The sequence below is a fragment of the Tachysurus vachellii genome, chromosome 12 (genome assembly GCF_030014155.1).
Source record: "Tachysurus vachellii isolate PV-2020 chromosome 12, HZAU_Pvac_v1, whole genome shotgun sequence".
NCBI lineage: Eukaryota > Metazoa > Chordata > Actinopteri > Siluriformes > Bagridae > Tachysurus > Tachysurus vachellii.
This window is the reverse complement of record NC_083471.1, coordinates 939,368-960,005: the sequence shown is the minus strand read 5'-3', so window position 1 is coordinate 960,005 and position 20,638 is coordinate 939,368. Positions and strand designations below refer to the sequence as shown.

Genomic DNA, 20,638 nt, shown 5'->3' with positions numbered 1-20,638 from the left:
GAATTCAGAATCCTGTTCTGTGTCTCAGATTGATGTAAGGCTCTATTTATCCACACCATCATACATCTGAGGTTGCTAAGGGGTGTATAGAGGGATTTACATCACCATGAAGTCTAATTTTAGAATAACGTGCTATTTTTTGTTTAGTATTCACCATGAACACAGTGCTCACGTGTGGCTGCTAGTTAGACACCACTATCTGAAATAAGCAAAACCCAATACAAAAAATAGTTTTTCATTTGTGAAAGGTAGTGTGGTTGTAACACTCCAGCCACATTCCACATTCCAGCACTCAGCACTGTGGCATGTTGCAGAAGATGCTCTTCTTAACTGAGGGTTCTCACAGATACATCCATCTCTCATAAGGAGCTAAATAAACTGTAATGGAAGATTAAAATAGCAAAAAATTATGAGCACTATTTGCTTTCAAGCATAGCTATCACTCAATTAAATTGATCTACTATATATATTAGACTCCAGGACAGAACAATACAAAGTGACCAAGTTTATTTAATACTTTATTTACTGTACTGTATTGTACAGCCTCCTGATTGCCAGACCCAGATAAGTGGTAAATAATTCTACAGAGTGTTTGTGTCAGGACCCGAACTTTGACCACGTGCATCTGTTTATGTTCTGTGTCACGTGTCTGCCCCGCCCTTGTCTCTTCCTTCCTGCCTCTGCACATCTGTTTCTTATGTGTTGATTGTCACGTGTATTTAACCGGTGGAGGACGCCACCCCACTTCCTGTCCGCGGGGGGTGTTGCAGGCCCGTGTTTTGCCCCACTGATATTTTTGTTGATTTTGATTTTCATGGTGGAGTATCTTTTGCCTCTGCACACCTGTTTCTTATGTGTTGATTGTCACGTGTATTTAACCGTGCCATGTTGTCGTCTTATGTTGTATGTCCTAGTCTGTGTCCCTGTTTCATGTTTTTATTTAATAAATCTGTTTTATTTTTACGCTATCCTGCATTTGGGTCTGTTTTTACCCCCGCGTCCGCTGACAGTTTGTTAAACACTAAAACAGTTCCTGAAACGCTAAAAATATCACGTGAGAAATTCTGTCAGTTTAGCTTGCATTAGCGTCTTTGCTATCTACAGTAGAAAGGTGGTGAACATAAGGTTCCTGCACCTTAAGAATCCTCTCAGACATCTTGTTATCAGTGCTGTCAGTGTTAATGAGTATGAGAAAATGTTTCATTAGAAATCCTGTCAGGTTAGCTAAGCTAGAATTTGCATATTATATTTACAGCATTTTTATGGATAAGTATTAAAAATCCTTAAAGAAAGTATTGTCAGATTATGAACCACTCTTCCAGAATTCCTGTCCAGTTAGCTTGTTGATCACATTTAATTATACTATAAGCTCAAGTTTTGGGTGAGATGGTGTGTGTCAGGAGGCTTAGTGTTATTCATTCATTCATTCATTCATCTTCTACCGCTTATCCAAACTACCTCGGGTCACGGGGAGCCTGTGCCTATCTCAGGCGTCATCGGGCATCAAGGCAGAATACACCCTGGACGGAGTGCCAACCCATCGCAGGGCACACACACACACACACACTCATTCACTCACGCAATCACACACTACGGACAATTTTCCAGAGATGCCAATCAACCTACCATGCATGTCTTTGGACCGGGGGAAGAAACCGGAGTACCCGGAGGAAACCCCCGAGGCACGGGGAGAACATGCAAACTCCACACACACAAGGCGGAGGCGGGAATCGAACCCCCAACCCTAAGCCACCGTGCCCCCCGGCTTAGTGTTATAATAAACCTAATTAAAATTTACGAGATACGAGTTTAATTTGTTCCGTGACCTTGCTCGTATCTCAAATTGCTCGTATCTCAAAACAATTTTCCCCGTTTAAAGGTGTGGTTTTAGAGGTGTGAGACGAACGTGCTAACCACTAAGCCACCATGCCCCCCAATTACAAGTTATGAAAATATTTATTTATAGCACATTGCAACAATGCACAGGATAAAATAAATTAAAATTCAAACTTAAATGTTTAACTTAAATGCACTCATTTGTATATTAAATAATAATGTACAGGCCTTCTGGCCTGCTGAAAGGTTGTAAAATTAAATATGTTCTTTCATAAAAACAACGTGCATTCAGAACAAGTGCAACTGCTTAAAGATACAACAATATTTTCACTGTAGGCCTACAACATAATAGTGTATCAAAATAAAGACTGCCATAGCCCATATATTAACTGTAGAACTTTAACAACAACAAATGCACCAAGAATTGCAGATGTGCAAAGTGGATAATAAATCTACAGACATCTACAGATCTACCGGCTCCAGTTGGACTCTGTGATACTTGTATATTTGTAACCACACCATCTAGTGTCACCCATATGAGGATGGGTTCCCCTTGAGTCTGGTTCCTCTCAAGGTTTCTTCCTTTACCAATCTAAGGGAGTTTTTCCTTGCCACTGTTGCCTGAGCCCTCAGACTTGCTCATTGGGGACAAATACACATACACACATACATACATACATACACACTGTGAACTGTATATATCTTGAATTTTTATTATATTAATTCTTTATACTTCTCCTTATGTTTATCTTTTGTTTTATGTTTATGTTCTGTAAAGCTGCTTTGTGACAATGTCCATTGTAAAAAGAGCTATACAAATAAACTTGAATTGAATTGAAACTTGAATAATAAATATTTAAACACTAGACAAGCCCATTCTACTTCTTGAGGTAAAGTGGCAGGTTTTTCTTGATGAAGAGTAGCTTCTCTGCTTTCTCACAGTGAAGCCTGTTCCTCTTATCATCGAGAACATGGGCTGCTGCACTCCAGACTCCAGACGCCCTCCAGACGCGGTCTGGATCATTTCTCGTGCGCGCTGCTTTATTTCCGCATCCAGGTAATGATCTTTATAACGCGGATCAAGTACAGTCGCGATGAAGTGCAGAGGATCCGAATAGATCTCAGTGAAACGTGTGCTGACATACTCTAGGAGTGTACTTTTCATTGTTTTCACTCCGTGATCCGTCTCAACCTCTTTGCATAAGAGACGCTTTAGTGCTGCAATTAAAGTAATAACGTCCGTCACAGACGGAGCGTGCGTGCTTGGAGGGGTTTTGCTTTTCTGTGCCGCGTTCCTCTCATATTCAGCATAGCGATCGGGATGTTTAGATTTTAGGTGATAAATTAAACCCGACATGGAGAAAGTCTTTGCAGACGCACCCCTCTTGAAATTTCAATTTTCGGTGGCCGAATATTCGGTGCATCCCTATATTCCACATAACCACATTCAGTTGAAGCAAAGTAATCTTTTGTACAGTTGATACCATCATATAAGTCATCATCATGTAAAGTAAGATTTTTTGCTGTAGATACTTGTGATAATCGATCTGTTCAGAAACACATTGTGATTTGTGCATTCTAATGTGATGGACTAAAAATGTGTTGTGCTCTAGAACGTGCCCATCCTCATTGGGTCTATATATCAGAAACACATGGGCACTGTGTTAGTGTGTAAAGTGTTGTGTTTGTGACTCAAGCCTTGTTAATAAATATCACGTTCACATGTGGAGGTCATGGTGTTAATTCCAGGGACGTATAACATTTGCCATAATAAAATTTGGGGGGGCACGGTGGCTTAGTACGTTCGCCTCACACCTCCAGGGTCGGGGTTCGATTCCCGCCTCCACCTTGTGTGTGTGGAGTTTGCATGTTCTCCCCGTGCCTCGGGGGTTTCCCCCGGGTACTCCGGTTTCCTCCCCCGGTCCAAAGACATGCATGGTAGGTTGATTGGCATCTCTGGAAAATTGTCCCTAGTGTGTGATTGCATGAGTGAATGAGTGTGTGTGTGTGCCCTGCGATGGGTTGGCACTCCGTCCAGGGTGTATCCTGCCTTGATGCCCGATGACGCCTGAGATAGGCACAGGCTCCCCGTGACCCGAGGTAGTTCGGATAAGCGGTAGAAGATGAATGAATGAATGAATAATAAAATTTGCCCAACAATAGTTGCTGTAAAACATTTTTAATGATATGTTTGGGACAACTAAAACATGGACATTCCTGTTTGGTGTGATGGCGATTAATGTCCCTGATAACATCTATAGTCCTATTTAGCTGTTTATTAGCAACCACATTTTTCAAGAAACAAAATCTTCTATAATCACCAGTGGGGTATTACTGATGTACTTTATGTTAAAAACAAAAACAAAAACAAAACCCTATGTATGGAACCAGAAGTACTAAAAGGCTAACTTGGTTGTGTGTTAGCACTGCAGCACTCTATACTAAAGAAGGGGATGTTTACAGTGTGAGCAACCATGTTGATATGACGCCACTGAGTAAACTAGACAGGAGCGGGTGATTGGGCAGAAACTACAAGGCGTTTTCGGTTACTTTACTGTTTGTAGACAGAGATTTACAAGTTACGCTTTGACTCGAACGCAGAAAATGAGTCAGAACACTAGATGTCGCGTTGGCTACGAAAGTTCCTTGGAACGAATGCGTCAATAGAGCCGCCATTAATGCATCAGCGTCAATGTAGGCAAAGGTCTAACGGAAATAAAATCACCATAAATCATCATGAATGCGATTTTCTAGTTTTTTTGGTTCATTCCAACGGTCAGACATGTATTTATCGTTGAGTCCAGAGAAAATTGAAGGTTTTGATATTAAGATAATCTACTTTTTCAAAATATAATGCTGACGTCTCTGTTTATCACTTGGGAATCTACAATCAGATTCAGATTCAGATTATTTTAGTTAATGCCATGTCGGCAATCAAAGCTATTACCATGGCAAAAATTCAATTACAAAAACACGATTATCTTATAAATACAATAAAAACAAAACAAATAAAAACAGCAAGTCATACTTGTTTGTATCATATGGGGTCAATTTTTAATGTCCTTATTAAGAGCTTTGGAATCTACAAACATTGTCTGTTTTCCTAACTGTCACAAACTAAAGTAACTAGCATGGATTAGCTGCGGTCGTTAACCAAGGACTAAAACAAACCAAACGGAACAAGAAATATAATTTCCTAACATTCAATATCATAAAACACATTCTCACTTGTGAAATGTAATCCCTTACTGTCTGGTTTTTAGATTTCACATCCAATCGCAGCACAGAAGTCCGGCATCGTCCATGAATTCGAAGTACAAGACCCCTGTTCCAAGATGGCGGCGGTTTTGCCGCATTTTTAGAACCCCAAGGCGACCTCTAGGTGTAGATATCTATGGTCAGAACCTATGACTCGGTTTAAACAACCCGGAAGTGTTCAGAGACTGGACGGTCTCTGTGTTTTAAAAGCTCTTTGGCTTGTTGTAAACGCACCAATCAGCGTTCAGGCTGAAACGTCATGTGACGAGAAACGGCCGTGACTTTGAGTGTCAGGAAATCAGTTCGGGACTGGAGACAAAACCCAACACAGAAAACAAGGTAAATTACACAAGACGTTTGTTTCGTCGTGATAATCCACCGGGGTGTTTATTATGGGGTGTTTATTATGGGGTGTTTAAAACCGAAACAAAGCTAAAATGTACATACAAAAGTGTGTGTGTGTGTGTGTGTGTGTGTGTGTGTGTGTGTGTGTGTGTGTGTGTGTGTTTCCGCATTTCTTCCTGGCGACATTTTATTCTGTAACTTTATTTGGTGTCATTACATTTAATTAAAGCTCCAAACTTGGACCCTTGTGCTTTGATGTAAACAATCATAAACATTCATATTGTGATCTCGACATAGCTAAAGACATCATGTACAGTTTACAGGCCTACACTATTTATTATTGTTATTATTAGTATCATTATTATTATTAGTAGTAGTAGTTGTTGTTGTTGTATTATTGTTGTTGTTTATTATTATTATTATTATTATTATTATTATTATTATTATTATTGCGGTTCCTGTAATACTTGTTTCTGATTGGTGGATGGAGAGACTTCTGTTCCTACCCCATCATCATGAATGAAGTATAAAAAAAAAACACCCCACAATTTTAATAATGATTAATATTGATCTAATACTTTACAGTTGCGGTCTTTTCTGTGTGATTGTGTCATGTATCTTTTAAAGGTGTACTGTAGAAGGTCACCACCATGTCTGGATCAAGGGACCCAAATTTACTGGCCCAGACGATTGGCTCAAACATCCAGACCATAACACAGCAGAGTAAGTACATATCCATCATGACTGACCTTCTATCACGGCTTACGATCCTACAGCTGACTGCTTGAAAGAACATCTACATTAAATGTGGGTTTTATACATGTGCACTTTCTGGATTATTTCCACCAGCATCTGAAATCCAGAGGATAGTGAACCAACTCGGAACAGACAGAGACACGCCGGATCTCCGACAGCGACTGTGAGTGACCACACACTCACACACACTCATATACATACACACACACATACAATCACATACACTCAAATACACACACTCACACACTCAAATACACACACTCACACACTCACAATCACATACACACACTCACTCTCTCACACACACACACCGACACTCGCATACACACCCACACACTCGCTCACACACTCGCTCACACACTCACTCACACACTCACACACTCACTCTCACACACTCACACACACCCACACACACTCACACTCGCATACACCCACCCACACCATCATACGAACACTCACACACCCACACTCACTCACACACACACACACACACTCACACTCGCATACACCCACCCACACCATCATACGAACACTCACACACACCCACACTCACTCACACACACACACTCACACACCCACACTCACACACACACACACTCACACACACCCACACTCACACACACTCACACACATACTCACACACTCACCCACACACAAAATGAAATATGTTAATATCTGTTTATATTTATATGCACAGGCAGCAGAAACAGCAGTATGCAAACCAGCTCGCTAAAGAAACAGATAAATGCTTGAAGGAGTACAGCTCATTACCTGTCGCTCAAGATCAGGTCAAATCTTATTTACTTTATTCTGACATTGTTATTGTTTTTTTTTTTCTTTCTTTCTTTCTTATGTACCAGTATTTATGATCAGCTGACTTGAAGGTTAGCTCACCTCAGCACTTTATGGTCCAAAATGAAGTGACAAAATTTAAATAATCAACTTGTTATTTTGGACTCAGGTTGTATGAATTGTTCCAGTTGTATAATAACAATTTTGTAATCTTTTTTATTTTTAAATATAGCGTCAGAGGAAGATTCAGCGAGAGCGTCTGGTCAATGATTTCTCCAATGCGCTAGCACTTCTACAGAAAACCCAGAGACAAGCTGCCCAGAAAGAGAAGGAGTTTGTGGCCAGAGTTCGTGCGAGTTCAAGAGTTTCGGTAAGACGTGTGTATAAAACTGGTTTCTCTGTTTCCCGGCATCTAAAAAGTCCAGAACATGAACTTTGACCTGATTCTAGTATAGGAATCGTATTGTCAGTATTGTCTTTATAGGTATCTTACAAAATTGAAACCATAGTAACACACTCTAGTTACGTAGGTTTCCATGGTGCTCCAGATCCTATCTATAATTCTATCAGATCACCTCAAGCATGCGATCATGTGTAAAGTTTCTACAATAATCGCCAAATTCCTTCCATAAGCATCAGTACACAATATCCCTCCTATTGAATTAACTACAGTTAAGATCTAGTGAGTTTGTTATTATCCACATCACAGTTTGTAACATTTAAGCTGGTGATCATCCGACCTGCTGTTCTTGTTCACAGAGTGGTTTTGCTGATGAGCCGTTTGGAGGAATTGCTTCACCTTTTGAGAGGTCAGAGTCTTTAAATATAGAGCAAAGCTTTATGTTAAATAAACATTTAAACATTCTTCATTATTTGTATAATTACTTGGGTTTCATTTACATGTTTTATAATGATGATGATTCTGATGATGATGATGATGATGATGATGATGTTTAATGTAGTGAGACCCAGACTCAGACCCAAAGCTATGACGACGGCATCACTGAGGAGGATTTGCATCTCATTCAGGAGAGAGAAACAGCCATCAGACAGCTAGAGGTATGATAGTAATAATAATAATAATAATAATAATAATAATAATAATAATAATAATAATTAGATTAATGAGTCTTTTGTACAAATGTAGTAGTGTGAGGATTTACACATGCAGGTTTAGTGGATGAGGTCACACCTGAGGATGAGGTCACACCTGATCCATTAGCAGTGTGGATTTAATACACACCCTGAGACAGAAGTGAACGTGTGATTGAGTATTTGGGGTATTTGAAGTAGTTCAAATTCTACTTGTACATTTTGGCTACTAGAGAGTCGTAGCACAACTTAAACATAACAAACAGGCCACGCCCACTACCAACAACCACGTCAGATCCTACACCAGTGTTACTCATTGCGCGGCTCGCGTGCCTCCTGCAGCTCGCCAAGCTTTAATATGCGGCTCGCATGGCAGTAAATAATACGATGATATGATCATGTGGTTAAAATTTATTTTTCATTTAAATAACGTTAAAAACAATCAGAGAAGCATAGAAAAATGAATGTGCTCTATTACAAATAATATATATTTATATATTATTTGACTCGTCACTGACTCACGCGTTCTGCGCAATAGCCAGTTTTTGGCGGCCTGTCAGAAGCTAGTTTGTGTTTCATGCTAGTTAACAACTTGTGTTTACACACGGACTAAAAAATGGATCGATTTCTTATCAAACAATCCCACGCACAAAATGAACAGCAACAAAGCAATGTGACAGTGACAAAAGAGGTAACTGATGGGGAGCATGCATCATCCGCAACTCAAGAGGAAGACTGAGACGGAGGTTGTGGAGAGTCCGCGCCTGCTAAAAAAAAGAAAGGTGCGAGTCATACAAGATGAGCATAGAAAATTTCAAGAAAAGTGGACAGATGAATTTTTATTTGTCCTTCACGGATCGAACCCTTTGTGTTTACTATGCAAACAAACCCGCTCTGGTTTCAAGCAAAGTAATTTGGAGCGGCATTTTCAAACAACGCATCCTAATTTCAATAAAAGTTACCCGCCTGGAAGTGAAATAAGAACAAGAAAAATAGAGCAGCTTTCTTAAATAGTCTTAAATAGCTTATCTGCTTAAATACAATGTACAATGTATTTAAGCAGATAAGCTATTTAAGACTGAATAACTTGGCATACTTTGCGGTGAAAGTGGCTCTCCTATTGACTTTGTCCTATCAGTGTGGCTCACATGAAAAAAATAGTGAAGACCACTGTCCTACACACACCCAGACCTGACGTGGACTGACTTACTAACATGAATGTAAGTTGAGTCTCTTTACTGGTCACAGGCCCTGTAACTGTGACTCGCTAGTCTTCTATAGCTAGCTTTTTTTACACGGTTTGTGTATCTATTAGATACTTTGTTCAGAGCCCCTGTATTTATTCTTTTCTTTCTTTTTTTTTAAATTTTTCTTTCATTCAAGCCACAAACTAAAGAGTAAACATTATGCTGTGGTCCATTAAACGCTAAACATTTGCCCTCAACACTACATTTGTCATAAAAATACTCATAAAAATACTAACACAGACCAGAATATGTGCATTAATGGCTGCATCAAAATTCAGGTGCTTTACAATCTAAAGCTTTAGATTATGAATCGTATATAAAAACTTCTGTAACTTTTTATTTAATTTCCTGTTTATTTATGGAGTTGTTGTGTGTTTGCTTAATGACTGTCCTATACGCCGTCATTTCCAGTCAGACATCACAGACATCAATGAGATCTTCAAAGATCTGGCCGTCATGGTGCATGAGCAGGGCGATATGATCGGTAAGATCTACAACACATGCAGAACAAGCTTGAATAAGCCTCATGATGTGTTCATGTTACATAAATATTATATTCTGTATTAATGCAAGTGAAGCAATTTTAAGAAAACGAGTCCTATAAATCAGAGGTCCTGTTACGGTGTGAGTGCAGTGCAGCTTTTAGGAAATGTATGGAGGAAATCACTAAATAACTTTAGAGCCTTTCTGTTTGACACTTGAGGGAATTCCCCATCCAGATTTCTTTTGCTATTCATAGTGCAGTTTGTGTCTCTTCACAAAGTCCTAGTTTTGTTTTTTCAATTTTTTTTCTTTTGTTTCTTTAATTCTTCTAATGACAGTCTTTTTTGCTAATTATTTCTTATCATTAACGCCTGTGCAGTATGGGTCACTGTACCCGGCCATACAGGTGCTGAGGGGTGGCAAAACTTTACAACACACCTGCAAGGTGGATTAATCTGTTAAAAATGTGGCTCTAGTGTATATTGTCATAGAGCGTGAGGCCCAGCAGCTTTCTGACACACACACACACACACACACACGTGTGATTATGGAGTCAAAGTCCAGTGATAAGCAGCTGTTTATTCTTCGTGTTAATGATGTTTAATGAACGTCAGTGGAGCAGCTTTTAGGCTTCTCCTGAGGTTTAGATTTATAATGTGTATAATAATCTCAGCAGTGTGATTTGTAGAAAATTTCTGAATATGGCAGTATTTTAATAGCCTACATTATGCAAATGAGCTCTCAAATAAACCAGTTATTTATTATTATTATTATTATTGATGTTTGTTAAAATAAAAATAAATAAATAAATGTTTGAATTCACTAAATAAATTTTACAAAAATTACTTTATATATATTATGGTTAGTTTTTCCCATTTTGTGAAGCCTCTGGTCATAATAATGTAACTTCAGGTCAAACTGTACCAATGTAAGGCAAGAAAGCAGGTGTATTACGGCACACACACACACACACACCCCTATTAACATCCATCAGGTAGAAACATCACACTTAAAGTACTGTTGGGTTAAAAACGGTTGACTAATAAACAATGAAATCTCGACTGTGTGTTTGTTAATGACTGTTATGATACACAACAATTAAAGGTGTTAAAATATCAAACACACTTTTTTAATGAAGTCCTGCGAGAACACACGAGGTCAAATCAGCAGAAAGTTCCTGTGTCTCTAAAGATTTGACTGGCAAATCAGAGGCGTGTTTGTGTATTTGTGTGTGTGTGTGTGTGTGTGTGTGTTTGTCCATCATCCTGAACTTTGCCATATTGCAATGAAAAATATAACAATAACCAAAAAAATTGTTCTTGTTCAAATGAGAAGGAGAGCTGGGAAATATTCAGAAGTGTCACTAGAGAGCACTAAAGCTCTAGGTAGTGGTTTTAGCTCATTTTGCTCTTTACCTCACAGGGATGTGTAAGCTGAAGAAGACCTAGTGAAACTCTTATGACGTGTGTTAGATTATGTGCACACAATCAGTGTGTCAAGCTCATTTTAGATGACATGCCACTTTACACTAAAATTGGTTTAGTGACCACGAGGCACATTAACACAGTAACCCTGAGCAAGACCTTTATCCCCCAACTGCTCAGCTGTATGAACCAGATAAATGTTAGCCGCTCTGGACGAGGGCATCTGCCAAAAGCCGTAAAAATAATTCCACCTGGCCTTCGAACAAACCAGACGATGTTAACGATTATACCTGGTCCAAGAGGCAATCGAAACAAGCCTAGATTCTAGAAACATATCAGTCAGGGTTTGGTTATTTAAAAAAAAAAAAAAACCCATTAAATACACCAAAGAACTCAAAATGTCCGTGACTCAACCTAGAAAAAGTGGTCCATCAAAAGTTTAAGCTTTTATTTGTAAGTAATTTACTGTATTTCTTCTCAGACAGCATAGAGGCCAACGTAGAAAGTGCTGAGGTACATGTGCAGTCTGCAACACAGCAGCTTGCAAGTGCTGCAAATTACCAGGTAACTTTGATTCTTCACTTAAACTTTATTATCTTTGTATTAAGTTACGAAAGAAGTTCATCAGTGTGCAAAACACTTATAGATTTTGCCAATACAACCTTCTCCTCCTGCATGACATCGTTAGAGCTAAAGCTAGTGGTGTACATCTGAAGATGGATAAGCCTATATACGGCAGTGTCGAACTGGATGACGAGCGTCCCTGGCCCTACCTCAGTAAAATATTTTAACATGTTTGAGTAAACATAGACTGGTAAAGTTAGAGCCTACTTTACCTCACTAGATGGCGTGAACCTCATCTAATTTGAGGATTATTTTGCTAACATACAGTCACAACAACATCTGCAGTGCACCCTCCTGACCACCAGAGTTTTGATCACTGCCTGGACTACTTTCACCATTAAGCACTTTTACACCAGCGTCTTTAGATGTTTAGACACTGAGTTAAGGAGTCACAAATATCACGATGAAAAAACAGACAGAGATTCCAAACAGCCAGGATTAGCATTCAGCGAAGACCAAAGGCACAAAATTACAAAGCAAGAAGACCGTAATCCAGAAACAGGCAAAAGTCTTACACACAGAGCAAAAGCAAGATATCAATAGAACAACGGTTTGGTATGTAGTTGGGCTACCAATGCTCCATGTCTAAATGACACCAGGTTTTAAAGTCCTTAATGGTGGGAGAAGACCTGGAACTGATCAGAACTCTGGCATGGGTTTACCAGAGTGCAGATGTTGTTTAAACACATAACTTAGCTTTTCTCGTTAAAGGTATATAATTCTAGATAATTTCAAATATTGATTAGCTACATTCTATTTTAGTTCTGATGAATACATTAGTAAAGTGTCGTTAATCACACAGAGTTCTTAGAGACTAAATGATTCTTTTAGACTCAATGAAAAAAAATCATAACAGTTTCAGATAAGTAGTTAAGTACTGTATGTCTTACTCGTTAAAAAACAGCTTTATTACTTAGTAACGTATTTAAATAAATAACTTAATTTCATTAGGTTTAAAAGCAACTGTTTGAGTTTTATTTATTTAAGTGTGAACTCTTAACATAACGAAGATAAAGATAATAGATTAACATGGGTGTATTAATCGCTGTTTATGATTTTTCCACAGCAAAAGTCTCGTAAGAAGATGTGCATCCTGATCGTAGTCCTGGCCGTGCTGATTGTGGTCGTGTCCCTCATCATCTGGGCATCAGTTAATCATGGATAAAACTTCTAAATTAACCTGAAAAGTCACAGGTGAACACCGAAAATTCAAACAAAATTCCTGGTCGTTTGCTGTTATTTCTGTGATGTAAAGGTTGGCGTGAGTAAAAATATTTTTTGCAAGCATGAAAAACTAGCTTACGATGTCATTGTGACATCACGCTATACAAATATATATAAATGACATTTTCTAAACATTGTTGATGTTTGAATCTCCAGATCTTTACAGTTTTAACTTATGCAGCATAAATGGTATCATAAATAAATTTTGTTCCTATTATTCTGGAATGCCAAGTACTTTTTAAAAATAACGCCATCTGATGCTCCCATACGTGATCTTGAAAATGATAAACTAACTTGGAATGAAAGCTAGCAGGTAGCACTGATAACACTATGTCATGTTGCTTAGTGGATACACTAGCTTTAATTGATTTAATCAGAAAAATACAAACGTAATTTATTCAATCATTTTAATGCTTTGCTTTGCGGTAATGTTACTAAAAATAACAAACGCTAGCATTTTTACACATTCAACATATTGTTCTAGCTTTTCTGCTTTGATATTAACTTAACAGGTATCTTATTATAGGAACCTGAGAGACTGTATATCTAATTAACACTATTATCAAATGAGTAGTTTAACTTCATAGAATTATTATTATTTAACAGAACTTTACATGACAATAGCAAGAGATATTCATGCTAGGAAACTTTGGTTGTTTTGTGCCAATTGCTGACTGCTAAAAAAGATTCTGCTTTTCTTACTTTGATTGAAATGAACATTTCATCCTAATTTCACCAATTTATGATACTATGACTAACGCTTATTATAAGCAATACGAACAAATAAAAAGAATACTTACAGTAAATGCATAGATAACTTCTACAATTTTTTTTTTTTTTTTTTTACCCAGCCACATATTTACTTTAGAAAGTCCTTCAACTTTTTGATGCTTTTACAGATAAATGAATATGGGAATAAATATTTAAAAAATATCTAATTAATGTGAACTGCAAAAAATAAAAAATAAATGGGTAATTTAGCATTGTATTTTGATAGCACTGAAAATCTGACTTTTGTTTTTATTTTTTTTTTAATAGAAGTAAACACTCATGCATTCCATTTAGTTAAAATGTAAATATGCAGCTTTTTAAAGGCAAACATGTGCCATTTTAAACCTATTTGCACACAATATTCATTATTTATTCAAATGAAAGGTTTTCGAAATGGTCAGATGTTATATTTTCATCAAACAGTGAATCCTTTCTTATCGGGGTTTATCTTCTTGCCAAATAAAGTCGGTTCAATCATAAAATTCAATGAAGCTTATTGTATAATGACATCATTTAAAACAATGCTGCCACTTAATCCTGTGCACATTCTGTAAACAAATTAAAAATTTTGAGTTACTGTTTTATAAAAATTTGTTTCATTCATGTTATCTAGTATATAACATTTTAAAACACAGCCTTAAACTTACTTAATTACTTTGAATTATTTTAACATCATATAAATGAAGTGAATAGATTGCAAATGAATCATTTAAAAAATATTTGCAGTTTTTTTTGAATACAGACTTTGTTTTTTTATGATTTGTACAATAAATTGATTTAAAGCAAATTCTTTCATGTGATTTGTCACATACAGAGATATGAGTGACAGGCCACATTTATTAAGTTTGATATGAATGGATTTAGTTGTAAATCGTTCTTTCGAGTGTTTACACAAGAAATGTGGAATTCATTAAAAGACCACAGAAGAGTGTGTGTGAAATTACATGTAACACGATTAACATAAACCTCGACTTCAGGTCCTGTAATCTGCATGAATTACTGCACTTTTATATCTGGACCATACTGTGCATTTTAAACTGTTTATTTTTATCATGTTTATTATATTAATATTTAGTAAAACAGTCATTTTTTGTATACAGGAGGCTGAGTTGGTCCATCTGTGCAGAGTTGTAAGAGTCATAAACAAACACCTTAGCAAAATTCTATTATTTTTAATGTATTATTAAATATTTCTTGGTGAAGTATTGTTCACTTTTGTTTTTTAAACTTTACCCTAATCACTCATTTTGTGCTCCCAGCTGCTTGTGCACCTTACCTTATATGGAGTTTTGTGGGCATCACTACATGCAAATGAGCTGTGTCATGAGCGTGGTTTGCACATTTATGGTGATCATGCCAGTTTGTAAAATTCAGCTTTTCGAAAACTAAATCCGGCAGTAAATCTTTCCAAATGCAACAACAAAAGTTGCATTCTTGCAAAGCTTTCTTTCTTTCTTTATTTCGTTTTTTCTTTCTTTGTTAATTTTCACTTCTCACTGCAATGTATTTTCTCATAAATTAGTATTCTTTTTTATGTAGGTAGGTGTTCTAATCTTACTTAATGCTCTGAATGCTCTGTTTTCCCCAGGTAATGTAAAAATAATGATGTCAGTAAGATGTAAATTTGGTATGGGGTTATTTGCAGAGCATATAAATATGAGACACCAGTTGTAATAAAACACTAATGAAAGTGACACTATTTGGTGCAGAGAAATGTTTTTTTATTAGGGTTTTTTGCTTGTTTATGCTTGTGATTTTAGATCAATGAACCTGACAGAGTTTAATCAGTCTGATGGCTGTGATCATTTCTCCTGTCCAGAGAGATCTTTATCTCCTGCAGTTTACATCTTACTGTACGTGTGTTCAGCTGCTGTGGTTCTGCTAACAATGTGTGGAAATCTGCTTGTCATCATCTCTGTTCTTCACTTCAAGCAGCTTCACACACCAACCAACATGCTGGTGCTCTCTCTGGCTGTGTCAGATTTCTTGGTCGGACTTTTCGTGATGCCATTTCACTTCACGTGGCTGATTGAGTCTTGCTGGATGTTTGGACACATTTTTTGCATCTTGTTTAATTTCATGAGTTTTCAGCTCACGAGTGTGTCTGTGGGAAGCGTGGTTCTGATTTCTCTCGATCGTTACATGGCTTTAAGCAATCCTTTTCTGTACCTGAAGGATATCACGTCTAAAATTGTTCACACTCTGATAGTCTTGTCATGGGTTTTTTCATTTTTGTATAACTTTGTGTTTTTTTATGTGAATGGAAACTTTACAGATTTATTTCTGTGTCCCGGTGAATGTCTGGTCGGTACATACAACGAAGTCGGCTCGGCAATCGACCTCATTTTCATCGTCGTGATTCCCTGTGGTTTGATGCTTGTGTTGTACTTCCAGGTCTTTGTAATTGCTAGGAGGCATGCAAATGCCATACGAGATCTCAATCAAAACAAGAAAAACATCTCCAAAAATGTCTCAGAGGTCATGAAATCTGAAAGAAAGGCTGCTAAAGTGCTGGGCATTCTGGTTTTTGTGTTTCTGGGATGTTTGGTGCCGTATTACATCTGTACTTTAATGAGCAATACAGCGTCATCGTACATCGTGATCAATAATATTCTAATTCTTTTTTATCTGAATTCATCCATTAATCCTGTTATCTATGCCCTGTTTTACTCCTGGTTCCAGAAGTGCACAAAAATGATTTTATCCTGCAAAATATTGCACACAGATTGTTCTTTTGTAAATGTAGTATGAAAAAGCTACTAATAAAGCACAAAACCACACTTGGTTTGAATAACTTGGTTAAAACAATATTCAACTAAAGTAAATGTACAAAAAAATATACTTTGTCTTGCAGATATTATGGCAATGTTTTACTTTAAGGTTCCCTAAACCACTATGATTTACTTCACTATTAATAAACTGTAAATAATCTTAAGTCTTTCAGGAAACATCCAACATCCAAAGATTTAACTTCCTGAAATCCATGTTCTAGGTGATCATAATGGAAACAGCCTCAGATGTAAATAAATGGCTAATTGAACTAATTGATTATTATTTTATTTTAAAAAAAACATCAATTATTACAGTTGTTAGTTCCTTTGTTAATGTTGCTCTTGTTTTATTAAAGATAGTGTTAAATAATAATGGGTTAAATCAGCTAAGAAAACCTTGTTGTAAAACAATACCATAACTGATATAATAGTCTTTCTGCATTTTAAATTGACATTTCTACAAATTGCATTCATTAAAGAAAAGAAATGGAATCAATTAATGTGTAAAGTTCTAAGCAGTCGTTGATGAAACAGAATAAAATGGGAAGAATTCCTCATATGCGTGACACCAGACAGTGTGATTATAAATCATTATGCTGTTCATAAACAGTGTGAAAAAGTGTGAATAAAGTATGAACAGATTGTGAATAAGATTCCAGGGATGAGCAAAGCAGCAGCTTTTAAGAGCAAATGTACAGTATCCAGTTGATTGAACACTAGAAGGGTGTTTAAGGATCACAACATATTACTGATGATTGATAATTGACCTTATACAAAAGGTGCTGTGGGACAAAGTACACATTTCAGCAATGTTCAAGATCATACACAAACAAACTTACAGAAAACAATGAACAGCTTTGTATACAAAATATTGACAATAGTTCATATGGCTGCTAGCATGAGCATGGAATAAATACACTAAAACTAGGAAGTACTCCTTGAAACTAAATCTCTCAGTACTCAGGTGATGAGGAGGGGGAATAGCGGTTGAAGTTGTTACAGTGTTCTACTGCTACTGCGGTCTCCACCTCGGTCGGTCTGGGTACTGGATTCTGTGAAATTCTTCTGTATGGGAGGGGTCTAGGATGTCACCGGGCTTCACCCAGCAACTTTTCTCTGGGCCGTACCTCTCCCAGTCAACAAGGTACTGTAATTGCCCCCTTCTCCTTCTGGAATCTAGAATATTGTGCACAATGTATGCTGGAGCTCCACAGATCTCCAGTGGTGGCAGGGGGTGTGGTTCAGGGTCCTCATTAGATGGAATGCATGAGCGGGCTTTATGAAGGAGAAGTGGAAGGAAGGTACTGTGGTGGAAGTTGCAAGCGGTGTGTGACTGGGATGACTTGACACAGAGTTTTGAAAGGGCCAATGAATCGGGGGCCGAGATTCTTGCAGGGGAGCTTCAGCATAATGTTCTGTTTGGAGAGCCACACCATTTGTACTGGTGTTTGTACATTCTGAATGTATCCCAGGTTTATGTGGTTCGTGATGACCTGAAATTGGGTTTGGCCCCCTCCAACCAATACCTCTATTCCTCTGATGCCTCTTTGATAGGTAATAGCTCACGATTCCCCACATCATAGTATATTTTCGCTGTAGTAAATTTTCTTAAGAAATAGGCACTGGAGAAAAGTTTGCCTGAAGCAAGAACAGCATGTCCCCTATGCCACAGGCACCTATGTCTATGAGTTTCTAAGACTTGCTGTGCAGCATTGTCATGAGTGGGGCAGAGACCGTGCTATAGTTATGGATAAAGTGTCTGTAAAAATGAGCAAAACTCAGGAATATTTGCAGTTCTTTGATGCATCCTGTGACAGCTAGGACGTTGCTTCTGTCCATTTTTACCCCTTGCCAGGTGGTGATGTATCCTCAAAAGCTAATAGAGTACCTGGTTATCATTGTCCCAGACACCGGCAGCCCAGTCCAGGGCCTTCCCGGTGAGCAGTGGCATGAGGAAGGTGCATTTGGTAGCGTTGTCACAGCAGGCCTCGGATTGGTGGATGAAGAAGACATCACATGGTCTGAGCCATCGAACATCTTCGGAATTGCCATTTTTACATGCTCCAGCCTACCAGGGGGTAGCATGTGGAGGGCTTGGAGCAGGTGAGTTTTGCAAGTCTGTGAGCTGCTCATGATAGATGGCTAACACCTCTCAACTATGTGCGGCAAGGGCTTGGAGCTAACATCTGCTGGATTCCCGGATGGCGAAGTATTCTGTAAAGAACTCTTAGAGGTGGAAATGTGCAGAGTTCAACACACAATGCATATAATTTAAAGCAGTAAATTCATAATCGTTGTAGTAGAAATAAAACAAACTTTGTTTTCTCATTCTGGATAAGGTTTTGTCCACAATTGACCTTGTAGTAACATTTATATTTCCACTTTCTGTCATAATCATATTGTATACTCGAGTTTTTTTGATTGCTAAGAAACATGCCACTGCTATCAGAGAGCTTAATAATCACACACGGCCTAAAACACAGAAAATCACCTCACACTCCATGAAATCTGAGAGAAAAGCAGCTAAAGTCCTCGGTATTTTAGTGTCTGTGTTTCTGGTGTGTTTACTTCCATATTTTATTTACAGTTTATTAGGTGATGTTATTGAACTACAGGCAGAAACAATTCAAAAAATCACAATTGTATTTTGTCTTAATTCCACCATTAATCCAGTTATTTATGCACTGTTTTATCCGTGGTTCAGAAGGTGTGTTAAATTAATCATAACTCTGCAAATATTTCAGACAGACTCCGCATTAATCAATGTTCTGACATGAAAAGCCTTTTTTCCTCCTTAAACACGTGTCCAAAAGTTAAATTTAAAACCTTTTAATATTATTCACAGCAACTTACATGAAAAGTGGAATGTTTATAATATTTTTAATTGTTCTCCTATACTATAATAATTATATTATTATACTATAATACTATGAATTTCAGAATTTCTGAGTATTTGGTACATGCCCATCTCTGCTTTATTTCGTTGCACTGCGCACTTAAGCCGGACTCTACAAGTTCATGTAAAATGGTATAAACAATTTTAGATCAAAGCTATCAAAATGTTGTCTAGCTGTCCAGCAGTTAGCATAGCATTAGCTCGCTTACTAGCCAACAGAGTGTGAGTGAAAGATGAGAGAGAAAAAAGAAACTGTTTATGAATCACAGCATGCTCCTTTACTGTATTTGGAGCACTTGCTTGAGTAGTATTTTATATCTTAGAACTGTATAATAGTTTGCATGCAGAGATACGGACAAACTCACTGTTGCATCATGATTTATTATTAAAATGTGTATTTGTCATCCTTTTCCACATTCATTCATTCATCTTCTACCGCTTATCCGAACTACCTCGGGTCACGGGGAGCCTGTGCCTATCTCAGGTGTCATCGGGCATCAAGGCAGGATACACCCTGGACGGAGTGCCAACCCATCGCAGGGCGCACACACACACACACTCTCATTCACTCACGCAATCACACACTAGGGACAATTTTCCAGAGATGCCAATCAACCTACCATGCATGTCTTTGGACCAGGGGAGGAAACCGGAGTACCCGGAGGAAACCCCCGAGGCACGGGGAGAACATGCAAACTCCACACACACAAGGTGGAGGCGGGAATCGAACCCCGACCCTGGAGGTGTGAGGCGAACGTGCTAACCACTAAGCCACCGTGCCCCCCTCCTTTTCCACAATATATTTTAATTTATAAGGCAGGTTTTCTCAGAAATTGCACTTTATTTTGCTGTGTCTTTAAGGCTTCCAGACAGATTAGCATAATAATAGATTCTATTATACTTATTACCAGTAACTACAAGACCTTTTGTTCTAACAAAATATGACATCAAATGCATCATGCTGTCACTCAAACTCAGGGGCGTGAACAATTTCTAAACTATAAAAGTGCCAGAGCTGTAGTCATAAGATTATGACTTTTTACAGTTTACGTTTTACAATAGTAGCATCCAATTTAACAGCTATTTAAAGTCTGTAGACATTAGAGAAATGCCGTATTG

At 37.8% G+C, this 20,638-nt stretch overlaps 2 protein-coding genes across 3 annotated transcripts; both read left to right on the top strand.

Moving 5' to 3' along the window:
• The first annotated feature begins 5,263 nt into the window (after positions 1-5,263).
• stx7l (syntaxin 7-like) lies at positions 5,264-13,274 on the top strand. Of its 2 annotated transcripts, none has more exons than XM_060883274.1 (10): positions 5,264-5,433; positions 6,067-6,162; positions 6,289-6,358; positions 6,893-6,983; positions 7,220-7,357; positions 7,747-7,796; positions 7,950-8,046; positions 9,738-9,810; positions 11,715-11,797; positions 12,924-13,274. In XM_060883274.1, exons 2-10 carry the CDS (start codon positions 6,090-6,092, stop codon positions 13,020-13,022), a joined length of 774 nt encoding a protein of 257 aa, XP_060739257.1. In that variant the 5' UTR covers positions 5,264-5,433; positions 6,067-6,089; the 3' UTR covers positions 13,023-13,274. The 2 variants fall into 2 exon arrangements, with proteins under 2 accessions (XP_060739257.1, XP_060739256.1); XM_060883273.1 differs by having other exon boundaries at positions 5,265-5,435; positions 6,074-6,162.
• A 1,488-nt stretch (positions 13,275-14,762) lies between these two features.
• On the top strand, positions 14,763-16,603 carry LOC132854700 (trace amine-associated receptor 13c-like). The gene has a single exon (XM_060883271.1). It carries the CDS (start codon positions 15,617-15,619, stop codon positions 16,601-16,603), a length of 987 nt encoding a protein of 328 aa, XP_060739254.1. The 5' UTR covers positions 14,763-15,616.
• The last annotated feature ends 4,035 nt before the right edge of the window (positions 16,604-20,638 follow it).